The following is a 17,506-nucleotide window of genomic DNA, read 5'->3' on the forward strand; positions in this document are numbered from 1 at the left end:
CAATTAGCACAGACAACTTCATCAATCCATCTAATTAACATTTAAAATGACATTTTCAGAGTGACATTTTCAAAAAAAATTTCATTTTTTCCACATTCTTATAAAAACTTTGTTATAACTTTTTTTATATATACATATATAACTTTTTTTTAAATTTCATCCAAAAATAATTATAAATATAAATATTAATATAACATATGCTCAATCCATTCATTACAAAAAATATAATCCAATTAAATACCCAATTCAAGATCAAGTCCAAAGGGCTTCAGCGTCTTAAATTTCAGAATCATTTTAGTTTCCAACTCCAGTAATTTATAAGAATAATCCTCTCCTCCTTCCATATAAAATGGCTTCCCAAGTACACAGAACTTTAAACTGTTGGGTGAGCCATCATGTTTTTCATAAAAATGTTGGGCCACAGGGCTAACTTCACTTTTATTTCTAATATCTTTCATGTGTTCTAGAATACGTATTTTCACCATTCTTTTAGTTTGCCCTATATACCAAACATTTATACATAGGCAACCTAGAATATACACTACCCCCTACAGATCTACAGTTAAAATTAAATTTAGGAATAAACGTTGTACCGTTTATTATACTAATATTAGTCACCCTCTCACATAAACTACGACGACCACAGGGATATGTCCCTAGAGGCAAATTCTTATTTTCATTTCTTTCAACCCCCTCATAAAGTTATAATTCAACAACTCTTTTAAATTCTTTCCCCTTTTGTAAGAAAAAGTAACATGTTTAGGAAAAAGGTGGCCAATATTATCATCCTCATTAATTAGATACCAATATTTTTGAACGATTTTAGCAAATTCATTTGAAAATGGAGAGAATTTAGTAACAAAAAATAACCTTTCCCCATCATCCCCTACTTTCTTATTAGGTGTTTTGACTCTAACTTTTTCCTTAAAATACATAGATTTATATTTGCCATCACAAGGAATCCCAAGTAACCTGTTTTTACATCTTAACAAAAGTTCTTTGCCATAGCCTCTCTCTCATTGAGTCTCAACTCTACATTATCCAATTCATTAACCCCCTCCACCTCCCATCACTGGTATGATCAAAAATTCTTTTAAATTTACCTGAGGGTAACGAACGTAGCAGATGTTCAGGATGCATACTACTAGCATGTAAAAACATATTAACTGAAGTATTTTTCCTAAAAGGCCTAAAGCCAATAGATTCCTCTTTATAATATAGAGTTACATCCAAAAAATTAATCTTTTCCCTATTGAGCTCATAGGAGAAGGTCAAACCATGTACATTTTCATTTAGAGTTTCAAAAAATTAAAAAAAATCACCAATCTCACCCCTACAAATCAAAAAAAAAAGATCATCAATAAATCGCTTGTATAACACCACATTCTTTTTATAAAAGGGGGTGGGGTAAATAAATTGCCTTTCAAAAAATCCCATATAAATGATAGCATATGAGGGTGCAAATGCAGCTCCCATGGCCGTTCCTTTTAACTGAAGAAAGAATTCATTATTAAAACTAAAATAATTATGAGTTAAACAAAACTCAAGCAGACTAATTATATCGATAGTTCTAGGTCCATCACCCAACATTTCCATTTCTATTTAAACCCTAAAGCAGGTCCTCATCATCCTGTCCATATCTGCAGGCAAAAGCCTCCTAGAGGATTTGGAGGAAGCCCAGGAATGGGTGGACTTGGTTGGGGATCCAAGCCTGGACCCCCAAAGCAGACATACGGTGTCCACAATCCGAAGATTGGCTCAAAGGTCTAGGAGCCGAGTGCTTTGGATCCCTGGTTGATCCTGACCACCTTCTTTGGATCCAAAACAGCAGGCGGATCTGAGGGGGGCCTAACTCTATTCGGATCTGAAGCCCTGTGTTCCGGAAGGAACTCAGATTTTACCAGCTGATTTGTAGAAGTCGAATCAGACATGCCCAAAGGAAATTTTGGATCCAGAGATCTCTGGGCCTCTTATCAGCCAAGGAAGGAAAAGCACCAGGGGAAGCAGATGGGGCTTTCCTTTTAGAGTCCTTAGTGCCTGATGTAGCCTGGGACTTGGAGACAAAAGGAACTCCTTGAACCAAATTAGGCATCTTACGCCCACAAGAAGAGCACCTTTTGAACCCCGTAGGTTTGTCTTTCTCAGACATGTCTAAAGGGCAGAAGACACGCACACACTCCAACACCAAAAGGCAAAATAACAGAGCAAAAACTACCACAGCAAGAAAGAAAGTTTTTTTTTTTTTGTACAAAGAAAGAAGGAAAGCCAGTCAGTTAAGCAACAAGACAAAAAAGGCGCCAAATGCCAACTAGAGAAAAAGGGGGATTATAAAAAATGTCTCAGTGCCAGAGACAAGCTAGAAAAGGGAGTGGAAGATAGAAGGAAGAAAACTACTTAGCTCCGATAAAGAAGAAAATCACTTACTCCAGAAAAAACTCCAAAACTCTACCAAAACAACTCTGAGCCAAGAATCATGTTTGTGCATAAACGTGGCAAACAAGATCTGAGGGTAAGAGTGCAGAAGGGGATTATGGGAGAGGGAGAAGCTCGAGCTTTGGATCTGTCTTGCGCAGTGCCAGACAGAATCAGATACCGGAGCCAAGACCCAGTTGAGAGGAATAATGAAATGGATAACATCAGATCATTGGGTTTTTGCATACAAAGGTAAGCCCTTTTTTGTGTATACAAAGGAAGTACAATCTGATAACCATCTTAGAGTAACCTTAGAAACTGCTTTGCGTAGTTTAGGTTTAGAACATGCAATGAGAAATTAGTCAGGCTTACTGAGGTCTTTTGTTCTATAGAGATAAAATTTGAGTCGACAATGAACATTCAACATATGTGGAATATATTCACCTTTGTTGGAGAATCTGGGGAAAAAAAACACTGGTAGATTAATGGATTGATTTTAATTTGCACAGGATGCCACCTTAGGAAGAAAGGATGAATTAGTCCTTAAAGAAACTCTGTCCTTGTTGAAAATTGGGTAAGGGAGTTTACAAGAAAGGTCCTGTAATTCTGAAATTCATCTGGCTGATGTAACAGCCAAAACAAAAATGGTCTTCCAAGAGTGAAACTTTAAATCTGCTGAAGCAGTTAGTTCAAAGGGAGTTTTAGTTAATGCTTGGAGCAAAATAGTAATATCCCATGAAGGGAACGAGTCCCTGACTGGAGGTCATAGAAAGAACGTTCCCCTCAAAAAGGCTTTACAGACTTTTAGGGATGTTATTGAGGTATCATTCTGAAGATCAGACAGAAACTCCAGCATGGAAGGAATGGGAGCAGAAAATGGATCTATTCCTTTTGACATAGTCCAGATGGAAAATCTTTTCCATTTGCTATGATGAATCTTTATTCTGAGGCTGGAATAATCTGAACAGCCAGTGCTGGAAGCTTGGCATCTCTGGCCAAGGTCAGAAGTGGGGAAGCAAGTGGTTAGCTTCGTGGATTTCTGGACCAGAGCAGGCAGTCCAGTTGGGTGAATAAAGATTTGGATACTGATCCAACATCCATGGGGCATGTACTAGAACAGGGCACAGGAAAGTGAACCATGTTTGTCAGGGCCAGAAAGGAGTAATGATAATCACCCTGACCTTGTACATTTTTGTTTTCTGGATGAATTTGTTAAGGATTGTGGGGGAAATGCATAAAGGAGACCTAGGATGTAATTGTAGACTACAGCATCCCTCTGTGATTGACCCTGTGGAGGTAGCAGAGTGAAGTAGCTGCAGCATTTGATGTTCAGGTAGGTCGCAAAAAGACTGCAGCAAGGTTGGCCCAAACAATGAAAAATCAAAGTTGTCACTGTTGAATTGAGGGTCCACTCATGAGGCACTAAGATAGTTTTACTCAATCTATCCACTAGTACACTGGATGTCCCTGGGATGTGCATCAGTAATCAATGCAAAGATATTGCCCATTGTCACTCTCGACTTCCTGACAAAGGGGGGTATGAATGGGTTCTTCCCCATTTACTGATGTACTAGACTGCTGTCATATTGAAATCACACCCTTGGAGACAACATCCTGAAAAGCCTGCAATGCTAGGAGAACTGCTCTCCTCTCCAAGACAATGATGTGGACATTGACCCAAGGTTCTTTAGTCACATCTTTAAGCAAATATCCCTTTGAAAGCCTTCCCTCTCAAAGGAGGGTATCCATGGTTATGACAGCCAACTGTGTAGCCATGTGGAAGAGTCGACTTTCCGTCACTGACTGAGATGTTATCCACCAGATGACATGATTTCTGCAGATTTGAGTGATGCAAATTTTGGCATGTAAAGGATGAATGTTCTGAGACCACTGTACTGAAACAGCCCACTGAAGTATCCTCATGTGAAACCTGGCAAGAGGGACTAGTAGAATTGTGGAGGCCATTAGGCTTAACAGACAGAATTAAACTTGCTGAGGGTGAAGAATGTATTTGTGCAGCAACTAGTTGCAGGGAGAATACTCTGAACTGGGGCAATTTGTAGCATGGAGTCCAAGTGACATCCAATGACTTCTATTTGTTGTAAAGACTGCATGTGGCTCTTGAGTAAATTTGCTGCGATTCCCAGGTTTTGCATTAGCTGCAGAAAAAGATCTGGATGGTGTAGGAGTAGATGCCTGGAGGTAACAGTAAGGAGCCACTTGTCAAGGTTTGGGAAAACTTGAAATCACTGCCATTATTTGGGTGAACACCCTAGGGGCTGTGGTGAGACCGAAGAGCAGTGCTCTGAACTGATAATGACTGGCTCTCAGAAGGAAATGGAGAAACCTCTTTGAACGCCTCTCTATCTTTACAAGATAGTATACACGTCCTGGAGATCTGCAAACCCAATTGCCCTTACTCAGAAGAGGCAATATGGACTTTAACGTGACCATATGGAATTCTGTTTTACAAATTAATTCAAATGACTCAGATCTAGAATGGGTCTCAGGTCCCCCATTTTCTTGGGTACTAAAAATTACCTTGGGTAGACTCCGGACTGTATTTGATCTTCGTGGTCAGGTTGGATGACTCTCCTTTCGAGCAGCTTGCAAATATCTGCTGCTGCCACTTCCCACTGGGAACATTGGGCACTTTCTTCTTTGTTATATGTCTTCCAAGTGAGATCCGGGGAAATCCCTCACCATCTAAATCAGTTTCTTCTGTAAACGACTCCAGAGATGACTCTGGGTGCTTCTGTTTGCACATCTGTTTCCAGTGAACCTGAGCTGGTGGGTGGTCAGAATCAGACTGGAAATTCATGTAATATGTCTTGGAAGCCTGTGATGCAGTCTGCCCATGTCAGATAGAACTATGAGAAGGAGAAGCAAAAACCTCTTGAGGTTGGGTTGGAGCTAAGTTGAGAGGTAACACCTTTGCCCTTGGCACAGCCAAAACCCTTTCAAAGGCCTCAAATGCTGAAGCCAACATTGGACCTGAGGGGGATCTCCTCCTGTCTAAAGCAGAAGGAACACCTTTGTCCTCAGGGTCACCAGAGCTGAGACCAACTCTGGACCCAAGCTGTCACGGGCTGAAGCCCTGACTTTGGAGTCTACCAGTCCCCTTGGGTCCCTGCATAGATGCTTCTGCTCTGAATGTCTTGGAGTTGAGAGGGACAGAGATACCATCTGAGTTGAAGTAACAAGCCCTGTCGGCTCTGACAAAGGCACACCAGAGTAGGTCGGATCCTTGATAACTGGACCGGATGGGCAGAATGGTACTACAGACAAAAGAGGAGGGGTTGTTGGACCAGTACTCTGTGCATTTGAGGGTGTCTGCACATACATAACCTTAAGCTGGTTTGCATACTCAAATTTCCACATCATTCTAGTGACATCTTGCTAGGTAAGGCTTCTGGATGACTAGGCTGAAGATGCCACTGAGGGTGGTTTCAAAAGTCTCTTCGCTTGTAATATGGGAGAGTACAATCTTGGGCTTATAAGCTCTAGTGAAAAACTGAGGCAAGAAGAGGAGGGTCAGATTCCAAGGTGTTGACTGATTCGACCTCCTTAGAATCCTAGGGTTCAGACTGGCCAAAGCAGAGGGATCAGGAGACCACTTCTTAGATTTCTCTCTCTCTCATGTTTCTCCAACCTCTCCTTTTCATTACTCTTGTCCCTGGATCTTTGTCTTGTCCTGTTTCTTTGCCAGTGAAGTGGCAGAAGTGTAGTAGTAGTAGGATGGGAAGATCCTGTCTGAGGAGGGAGGAAACCCTTGACAATCAACTTTTCTCTTGGAGTTTGAAGGGGCCTGCCACCAAAGGATGCACAGATATCACAATCAGTGTTAAGATGGGTAGTGCTCAAAGTGCACAAGACATGAGGATCTTGAGAGGGGATTTCCTGGCCATAATCGGCACACCTTTTGAACCCCTAACCATCTGACATCTTGAAGAACAAAAAGGATCATGGTCCCTATTAACCAAAAACTGCTAAAAGTAAGATACACACACTAACTAGCAACGATTATCCTTAGAAGAAAAAACAGCCTAAAGTTTAGCCAAACGCTATAACTAAAAAACCTTTTGTAAATTATTCTGAACAAATAAGTTACCAAAAAAAAAAAAAAAAAAAAAAAACTGAAATGAGACTAGTCTCTTAATAGAAGAGGAGATTAGAACTGGAGTTGACCCAAAAAAGGATATACACTCAGGCCCTCATCTGAAAACACACCTGATGCTTCAGGCAGTGAATGAGATCTGATGTACAAGGGCAGAATGCACAAAATTATGGGTAGGGGAGGAGTTAGAGTCCTGGATACATGAAGCTTCAGAGATGGTGCCGACGTAGGATCAGATCAGATCTGACAACCCATATGTTGAACAGAATGAAAATAGACAATACCGAATCACTTGTTGCTTAGTGTCAGAATCCTCAAGGTTAGCCATGGTCTTGTTTAAGTCCCCTAAAATGGGTAAAAGATATTTGTCATTTGAGCTTGGTAATTTAAAGCTCTCAAGGCAAGAGTGATAGAGGTGTAAACCTTCTTACCATACCTGATCATGGCTCAGATGGTAAAACATTAGCCACTAGTAAAAATTAATATGCTTGTTAGTAGAAAAAGAAAAGACCGAAAGATCTGTTATGGGATTTTTGTAGAGAAACTTAATGTCCTCGGGTACCTTATAAAACACCTATCAGTCTTCTTGGATGCTGGGGCCTGGGAATTAGGAGAATCAGAAATGGATGCAAAAGCATCCAGGAAGGCCTCCAAGACTGAAGGGACAGGAGAAGGCGTTGAAGCCCCTACTTTCAGCAAATTACAGTATCCTTTTTTTTTTTGGACATCAGACACCTGTTTGGATTCCTAAAGTGTTGCATCGTTTTAGTTAGTTTCTCCAAAAGAGATTCCCTCAATGGGGAATCAGGGGACAAAGTGTCCTCATCATAAGATTCTTAGGCATAGGCCAGCCAGCCTAGCAGGGACACTTTTCTAGTATTTATTTGATGTAGGTAGACCAGGATGGGGGCACCAGGTAGTGTGGTGGGGGGTGCCGTGGAGTCCTTTTGCCTAGGACACCAGTTGACCTAAGGCCACTGCTAAGAAGCACAATGACCAAGTGAATGGATTTGCTAAGAAATCTTCATCTGAATCAGATTCCTCTCTCCTCCTCAGATGAAGATTCACATTGCCTTTTCTGAGGAGGGGGAAGTGAAACAGTAGAAAGGAATGAAGGGGGTTTCAGAGACAAAACGGCCTTGTATAAATTCTGTGAGAATTCCACCCATTCCTTTTCTTGAGATGTCTAAGCAGGAGAAACTTTGTGTTTTGTTTGTTTTTCTTAGGAGTGATGTTTGCCCTTACAAAGCGCAACAGGTGGGAACACTGATAAACCTCAAAGTTCCAAGCACCTCTTCCCTTACGAGGATTTGAGGAATGCCTACTGGTTCCTCTGAAATGATCACCCCCAGTTCCCCCTTTTCAACCATATCGGTATGAGGAGTCTCATTAGATATGTGAGAGTCAGACACCATACTGGCCTCTGGTGAGGTCTCTGTACAGGGTGCTTGAGAAGGAGTCAGATGTGCTGTCTTATTCCTGCAGCATCTCAACAGGTGCATCTGAATCAGACTGGACAGCAGATGGTTCAGGCCTTGCTTTCTTGAACTTTTACTTTGGTGTGAGTGGGATGTCAGAGGCTGAGGGTTTCACCAATTTGGTTTGCATGAGGCACTTCAGATGTTGGGTTTCTGAACATGTGGTTAATGAAGAAAGTAGAGTACTGACAGTTTTAGGAACAAACAATTTGCAGATCTGACAGTTTTTATACATAAGCACTGTGAGCAGAGGTCTTATAAGGTATCTGCACACCACAGTCGCACTTCCCCCTCTTAGCGGACATTAACAAATCTTTTAGAGAAAAATACAAGAAAACAAAGGTTTTCCAATGGAGCATTTATCAGAGTAAGTGTAAGCAAAGGTAGCAGCCAACAACAACGTGGAGAACAGACGGGTGCAAAGATCCTGCATTTGAATTGGCAGCAAGATAGTATGAAGATCTTGTGCACCTACATCCAATTATGTACCATTCCATTCATAGGATTTGGTCAGATGCCGGACATATGAGCACATAGAATAACTGTGGCTTTGGTACACATACTAGACATAAGGTTACCTTGGTGAGATAAAGTACTTTAATTCTGACAGGTTAACAGTGAACTAAAGGACTTCATGCTGTGATTATTTCAGCAGTAAAATTCTGTCCTTCACTTAAAAATAAAGTCACTCCTTAAGAAAAAAATTATACAAAATATATTAAATGTTAAACACGGTCAGAGAATAATCCATGGTAGTCCTTCAGTAGCTATACTGTGGTGATATTTGCTGACAGCTATCAGGGTTACGTTAATCCTTGGTTCTGAAAAAAATATAATCATGCAAGTTTTGTTTGTTGTTATCTATAACTAGAAAAGTCACTGTTATGCTAATACTTTTCCTGACAAAATATAATAATGCAAGTATTGTTTTTACTTCTGTGTGGTACCTGAAAATGGACAGGAGTTAATAAGATATTAAACAGGATCCCCCAAGATCAGCTTAGGAAATCGAGATGTCAGGATTGCAACCATACTTACAGAAGGAGGTGTTTCAGCAGGACTCCTACATCGAACAGGAGACAGATCTATGGAATTAAGAACTCCCAAGGATGCTACTGGAGCCACACATGGGATTTGTTCAGGTGAAGGAGGGGAAGAACAATCAGATTCACTCCCATTGCCATCCAGGAATAGCTTCCTCCTTAAAGAGGAAGCACTGAGGTTCTCATGAGACTGGTCATCATGCTCTTCTGTCCTAAAATATTCACCTATGTAAAAACAATAAAATATTAGAATGTACATGATCAGAATGCAACACAAAACAGGCAAGGGAAAGTACAGTTGTGTACACTTACCATAAATGTAGATGTATGAGTGTATTTACTGTTGCAGTCATCACTTGTGGGTCATCCCTGGTGGGTAGCCCTCGGCCAACCTGAAAACCAGAGTAAAGAATTTCCCTCGTGCATCTGCTGTCTGAGTGCAGGGACTGACATCAGGTCGTCAGAGCTATAAAGGGAGACAGCCGACATCATTACATCAGTTTTTCTTGCCCCCAACAGCCAAGAGCCCCAAAGAAGAAGTAAGCAAAGGGGGAAGGTGGGAGGGAAACAGGACTGCAACAGTGAATACACTTGAACATCTACATTTATGGTAAGTGTACGCAACTGTACTATGTTGTTTGTTTCACTGTTGCAGTCAGCACTTGTGGGAGGATTCCCAAAGCTGCGAGAAAAGGGTGGAGGAAGGAATATAGGAATAAAGGGAAGCAGCCTATTAAGGGGATGCTAGCATGTCCTGCAGGACTGCACAAGCACTTCACGGACAAATGAAAGGTTTCTGCCAAGGATCCCTACACAAGTACTTCACTGTCACCAAATGTAATATTTCCCCAATGGCCCTTTCAGTAGTTTTTCCATGTATGCCCAAGCACGTCACTGTCACCAAATTAAACATTCCCCCCCCCAGCGATCCCTTCATAGGTTCAGGGGGTGCTGTCAATATTGTAACTTGCAGGGACTTCCTCTATGCCAAATGGGATAACAATGCACTTTTTTTGTATTTAGTGTTAGTCCGTGCTTTGGCACCAAGAATTTGTTTGTGTTAGCTCCTTTTGTTGTATGTTGGGGCACTCAGTTATTGCATCCAGGTTGTAATAATCAGTAAACTTGGTAAGCCACAGGCTGCCTACTTTCACCTGGAATTTTGAGAAATGGATTCTAAACAGTAGAGGGCCCAGCACAGATCCCTGTGGTATACCACTGGCAACTGATCTACTGGTAGAGGTAGAATCTCCTAACTTTGACAGTATGCATTCTGACGGTGAGCCAGTTGGCTACCCATTTAGCGATGTATTTGCTAATCCCCAATTTTTAATTTCTACAAGTCTTTTGGGTTTCTAATACCATGAAGGGAATGGATCCCATTCCCAAGTCAAAGTATGATTTAAGTTCATGAAATTAGTACTGTTTCAGTCTTTAATGTTAGTCAGAAGTGCTCTTCGCAGCACCTGCAATGTGCCCAGAAAATACTCCTCCGGCAATTCATACAGAGTTGTATGTACTGGTAACATTTCTAAGTACGATTGTATATTCTTTTTTATAAGACCCATTGCTCCTACTACTATTGGGACTGTCTGGTTATCCTTTTTCCACATTGCCCTTGTTTCTGCCTGCAAATCCTGGTACTTCAACTTTGTGTCTCACTGTAAGTAAGACACTGTAGTCACTGGGTGTAGCAATTTGAATGATCAAAGTTTCTTTTGTCTTTTTTTCATGGACTACTATATCTTGTTTTCTGGCCTCTATTTTTTGAAGTGTTAGTAATGGGTGATCCCATGGGATATTAACTTCATCGTTTTCTATAATGCTTTGGGGCTCTGTTTACAATGTTTTTCAACTATTTCAATGTTATAATGTTTGCACAATCCCCAATGCAACAATCTTACCACATTATTATGCCTTTCAGTATACTGACATTTGTATAGCACGACCAGCAACAAGATGCGTGACCGATTCAAATTTTGGTTTAGAGAACCTACATGTCTGTTTCTCCCCCGTGTTCAATACACTTTGTAAGCCAACATGTATTTAGTCCACTGTCTTGGCCCAATATGAACCTTTCATCTTTTGGTTTAAATTCACCTCTCCTTAACCATTCTGGTGTTCAATGCTGATCAACATGAAGTTGTTCCAGGAGTTTTCTGTACTTGGATCTATATTTATGCATTTTCCACATTTCTTGCCTTCTCATCTAATCCTTCACCTTATATTTTTTCTTTCTTTCTTTTTTTTTGGTGGCACATTCAGTTGCTGCCTGATTTTTTATTTACTTCTGATTTGATTTCCATTCCTGCTTGACACCAATATGCTTCTGCTAAACTAAGCAAATAAGTCATCTTATACTTATTCTCCTCATGTTTAAAAATGTCACTACTTTTGGGTCTTGTGAGGTCTGCAGATATATATAAGTAATCAATTTTGAGGAGGCCCATACCTCCTTCAGAATGGGGAGTATATAGTCTTGGTATACACTTATTTTTAAAAATCATTTGATGAGCACGAAGCATCCTTCTGGTTTTTCCTGTCCAACTGATCCAACACCTTTTGGAGCCTAATTCCCAGCTGGGAGAGTTTCTCAATGATATGAGAGTGGGGGATTGTGTCGAAGGCCTTGAATAAGTCAAGATAGGCGGTATGTACTGTTTTGATTTCATCCTGGGCTTTGGTACCATTCTAGAAGTCCAACAGGTTTAATAAGCATGACCTACCCTTAACGAAACCAAACTGGGTCAGGTCACGAATTTAAAGGTCACCTATGCCTTTGTAGAGGAGGATCATGAGGATTATTACCATGGCATTGCAGATAAGGCTGGTTAGGCTTTTCGGTCTAAAGTTCCCAGGGTCAGTTAATGGACCCCTTTTGTGCAAGGGGGTTACTGTTGCTGTTCTCCACTCTGATGGAATAAAGCCAGTGCTCAGGCTGTGGTTAAAGAGAGTGTCAAGTGGTTCCACTAAGTCTTGATTTAGCTTGTTTAGTAAGCATCATGGGATGTTAACTGGTTCTAAAGAGGCTGTGGTGTGGCCTTGGAGAATATGGATATGACCTACATTTTGGAGATGCTAGGTAGTTTATAGTTTAATATATTAGTGTGTGTGTGTGTGTGTATATATCTATATATATATATCTGTATACATCTAATCTATATATAATATATATATATATATATATATATATATGTGTGTGTGTGTGTGTGTGTGTGTGTGTGTATTATATATATGTATTACGCACACACACACACTATAGTTTACTGCTTATTAGATATCAGGTCCCCAGGAAGCCTATTCCTCTTTCCTGGGACCTTAATTTTGTCTTAGAAAAATTGATTCAGGCACCTTTTGAGCCTGCAGCTTCAGCTTCTTTACAGCACTGTTCTTGGAAAACTATTCTTTTGGCCCTTACCTCAGCCAGACGGGTGTCTGAGCTGGATGCTCTTACTGCTGTTATTCCTTTTTGAGTTTTTCATAAGGACAGGGTGTCTCTTCATACTAACCCTTCTTTTATGCCCAGAGTGGTTAATGAATTGTCTGTTAATCAGCCTATTCATTTGCCCACTTTTTTCCCTTCTCCACAGTCTGCTAGTGAGATGGTTCTTCACGCCTTGGATCTGCACAGACAACTTGGATATTATTTGGATAAAACTAAAGCCAACCATAAATCTGAGCAACTTTTTGTTTCCTTTCATCCTAGGTCTGGGGGTTTGGCTGTTTCTAAGCAAACTATTTCTTTATGGATATCCAAGGTCGTTTCCTTCATTACTTTTTTCGTGGGATAAGCTTTCTTCTTCTGTTAAGACTCATTTTACCAGGGCTGTGGGTCCTCCTGGTACTTTTTTCAAAGTATTGGATATCAGCTCCATCTTTGGGGCAGCTACTTGGACATCTATGCATACTTTTTTGAAGCACTGTAAGTTGGATGTGGTTTAAAGGGCTATCAGGCATGGCTTTCTTGAAGGCTCTGCTGGACTTTGCCCCTCCCAGTTTTCTTCCTGAGCTTTTGTACTGTCCCTAGTGTAAAGAATACTGCAACAAAATGATACAGAAGGACATAGTACAGTTGTGAAAAAGCTTACCATAACAATAGCTGTTCTTTTCACTGTTGCAGTATTCACTCCCTCTCTCCACACCTTGTTTCTTTCTCCTTCTGGATGCACATGTTGTTCTTTTCTCCTTGGACTGTTGTTCCTCCTGGGGCTTTTTCCTTCTGAGACTGGTACGTTCGTACATCAACTTTGTGTCCTACTGCTTGAGCGGGGAGCATATTTGTATCATACAGTGTCCCTATTATAGCCTAAGGCTTTGGTATATTGGCCAGATGTTGGGCTGCCCTTGGCAGGGAATCCTTACTGTAAAGAATACTGCAACAGTGAAGTGAAGGCTATCAGTTGTTATGATAATATTTTTCACAACTGTACTTTTTCTATCCATTTATTTTATTTTTAACGTGGCTGTGATAGATGGCTAGTGCAAAAATGGTGTAGTAGTTATAAACTAAGTATGGAGCAGTACTTTTACTTGGCACACTTAAGATTACCTGCTGCATTATGGGAGAAATGAGCCAGCAACTTGATTGCCAGTTTACCATAGTCTGAGATAGCAGACTGCTTAGACTTTTGCACCTCTCATGCTGAAACTGCTTTTAGTCATTTTACTATCAGCTGCTGCTATTACAATTAGTTGCATACATCATTTTTTTAGAATGATGCTTTTTTTTTCTTATTCAATTTATTTATTTGCAGTTTGCTTTCCAGGATAGTCCATTGGGCTACAAGGAGCCCATTTTTAACAGAGTCCTGAGGAGAAAACCTCCAGAGAAATACAAATACATAGTACAGAAAGAGCACAAATCCATAACATACATTTCAATTAAATGTTAAATACATATTTTGTATAGTACAAACCCATATTGCACAATTCAGAGGTTACATAATACAGAAATAATAAAAAGATTTTCATTAGGAAAATTACAGGTTAATTCAGTAAGTAGTTTTTTTTTTTTTTTTTTAAAAGAGAATTACAATGAGGTAATTTTTTAGTAATTGGTCGAATGTGTCCCAAGGGATGTAAAATTTATGAGGTAGTGACAAGCAACAAAGTTTGGAAAGTTAGAAAGAAAGTGTGGTAGAATTAGGTTGGATGAGAGCAAGAGCATTTCCATTGTGAAGTAAGGTGCGAGTGTAGTGAGGTTTTAAAACAAGGAGAGACTGCTGGTGGTGGGGATGGGAGAAGGGAGAGAGTTCCAGAGGCATGCAAAAGAGAAGGACATCAATTGATTCCCAGCAGGATGTGTTTTATGCAATTTAATTAGGTTTTGGGAGTTGGATCTTAGGAGTCTATCTGGTTTATACATTTCAAATGTATTTGCTAGGGAGGGGCAGAGAGATGGGTTATGAATGAGTTTGTGTACTTGGATGAGCTGGGTATATGCGAGGAAGTTTGGTAATTCTAGCCAACTTAGTTGGTGAAGGGAATTACAGTGGTGAGAAGAGGCTCTATAACCTGCCACAAATTTGGATACTTTGTTACAACTAGAGGAGAGTTTTGTTTTGAGGGAAAATTGTAGGCTGGTTAGGATAGATGCACCATATAAAAGGGATAGGATGAGGTATGTATTAGCTAATGCAATCCGGGTGGTGGGAGAGATAGAGAGACTGTGGCAGTAAAGCATACCTAATTTTTTTATGGGCTTTTTTGATATTTGCTTGTAGATGCTTTTCAAATTTTAGTTGATTGTCAATGATAATTCCTAGTAATTTTGTGCCAGAGACTAGTTCTAGGGGGGTATTATTATTGCTGGTAATTATGAAGGATTGTTTGTCTAGGGAAGAGGTTTTGGATGCATTGAATAACATAAGTTTTGTTTTGGTTGCATTAAGGGCTAGATGGTTGTCGAGCATCCACTGTTCAGTGGAAGAGAAGGCAGCGTGTGTTAGATTGTTAAGAGTTGTGATGGAAGGGGAGGAACAGATTATAGTAGAATCATCGGCATATTGGATGAGACTGGAGTTAGGAATGGCTTGGAAGAAATCATTTATGAATATGTTGAATAGTAGGGGGCCTAGAATGGAAACTTGGGGGATGCCTGTGGATGTATTAAGGAAGGGTGAGGTAGCTTTCTTTCATTTAACTGCTTGTTGCCTGTTTGTGAGATAGCTTCAGAACCACTGGGTAGAGGAAGGGGATAGGTTAAGATTACAGAGTTTGGTAAGGAGGAGGTTGTGGGAAATAGTGTCAAATGCCTTAGAGAGGTCGAGAAAAAGAGTGGATACAAAGTGGCCAGAGTCGCGGGCTTTGTTGATTGTTTCTAGGAAGGAGAGGAGGGCAGTGGAGGTACTATGACCAGGTCTAAAGCCATGTTGTTTGAGGGTAAGAAGCTTACTGATGAGGTAGGGTAAGAGTTGTTGGTGTACACACTTTTCAAGTAGCTTAGAAATACGGGATAGGATGGCGATAGGGCGAAAGTTTGGGATGTCATTATTATTGCCACCTTTATGGAGAGAAATAAAGGCCTTCTTTCAGAGCTGAGGGACCTGGCTTTCTGTGACAGACCAATGAATTAGTATGCTGATAGGGAGAGCAATGGCTTCTGCGGCTACGTTTAGGATGTAGGAGGGAATTTCATCAGGGGCATTGGAACCAGGTTTTAATTTTAGAAGTGATATAAATGATGAAACCATAATCCTGGGGGACATGAACATAAACTGGGCCACAATCCAATCTCCCTCTAACTCATTCAATATTAACTTATATAACTTTACACAACTAATCAATTCCACTACCAGGCCTTCTAAGAACTCCATCACTGGAGCTACAATAGACTGGATTCTAGTAGCCCATCCTCACTACATCTCTGATAGTGGTATTCTCCCAGACCCACTAGCTGACCATTACCCCACTTTTGCCCACCGTCTCCCCTCTTCTATACAACTAACTCACACCTATATTTCCACTCGTTGCCTAAAGAACTTCAATGCTGAAACTTTCTCAAATGCACTAAAAAGCACAAACTGGAACTCATTAAAAACTCTTTCCCTGGATAATGCTCTATCCTACTTTAACTCTACTTTCACAATCCTGCTCAACTCCTTTACCCCTCTAAAAGCAAAATGTACAAAAAGTAGCCCTGTACCCTGGTTAACCAAAAACACCTTAGCTACTATGCGACTCCGTGACAAAGCCTGGAGACGTTACCACAAAAATAAAACCACAATCGCCCTAAACGAATACAAAACACTACGAAATAAATTAAAAAAAAAAAACGTATTACCTTAGACCGTAAAGCCTATTTCTCCACTCTCCAAACCAGCCACAACACCAATCACAAACTATTTTGGAAAGGAATCTCATCTCTCCTCAACCCGGGAAAAAAAGAAAACCCTTGCCCCAACCCAGATGCCTCTGACATGGACTTAGCCACAGAATTTAACTCTTCATAGAGTCCATAAGCAACCAAACATCATCCTTCACCAACACTTCTACAACCCTCCTCAGCGTGCTCCCATCCCTTACTCCCTTAGCATCCCTTGCCCCCAACCTCCACCTTTCTCTATCAATCCCATCTCTATATCCACCATATATGTGGCTATATTCTGTTCTATTTATATTCTGTTACATTTCATATTTAAAGAGTGCAAGGTCTTGCAAGTTTTCCAGAAATTATGTCAAGTATAGTGAAGGCATGTCAAATAACCTGATTTGTTTGGTATTTATTACAGATTTTTTATAACAGAATACTGTGTGATTGCAGTACCTGATGAGTTATTCTTTGGTTGTGCCCAGAATAGTTTATAAAAAAAGTAGAACGTGATAACTTAGTGTCAATAATTTACTCATTGTTACTGTAGCCTTAGTTATTTCTGAAAAAGCATTGCTCATATATGATAGAAGATGCACTTCCTGGTGATGTATAACCAATCCACAGAAAAGTTCCCAGGTATAGATAGTATTCCTGTGGAACTTTGGAAACTGGGAGGGAACAAACTGATAACGATCCGGAAAGTTTTGTTTAACAGTAGGAGGAGACAAACCGATATCTTGGGAGAAAGTGGTGGCGGCTGCAGTACCTAACAGAGGGTTAAGACCCATCAGATTCAGCTTCATATAGGCCCATTTCAATTCTAAAGCATTACTATAAAATGTTTATGTCTCTAATGGCTAAAAGATTGGCAAAGGTGATGCCAAAATTCACAGATATGGATCATGTGATTTTGTACAGGGAAGGCAAACATGACATTAACAGAACACTGATGACCCAGAGAGATGCAGAATGCAAGAAAATACCACTGTTGTCAACCCCTATATCACTAGGTTGTTTGCAAATTGGGTCACAGATAGAACCCAAAGTGTGAAAAGTAAAGTAGCAGACTCCCAGTCAGACTGCCGACCAGTCATAAGTGGAGTCCCACAGGGATCGGTCCTGGGTCCTCTCCTGTTTGGCATCT

General features: G+C 40.4%; 1 protein-coding gene across 2 annotated transcripts in view; it reads right to left on the bottom strand.

Annotated features, from left to right (window-relative positions):
- Positions 1 to 17,506, bottom strand: part of BORA (BORA aurora kinase A activator) — a 1,242,116-nt gene that overhangs the window by 559,583 nt on the left and 665,027 nt on the right. For both annotated transcript variants that reach the window (XM_044071743.1, XM_044071742.1), the window contains one exon: positions 9,046 to 9,275. In XM_044071743.1, the coding sequence (XP_043927678.1) occupies positions 9,046 to 9,275 (230 nt within the window). The remainder of the gene's footprint in view (positions 1 to 9,045; positions 9,276 to 17,506) is intronic.

The sequence above is a fragment of the Protopterus annectens genome, chromosome 5.part0 (assembly GCF_019279795.1).
Source record: "Protopterus annectens isolate FY-2018-M chromosome 5.part0, PAN1.0, whole genome shotgun sequence".
NCBI classification, from domain to species: Eukaryota; Metazoa; Chordata; order Ceratodontiformes; family Protopteridae; genus Protopterus; species Protopterus annectens.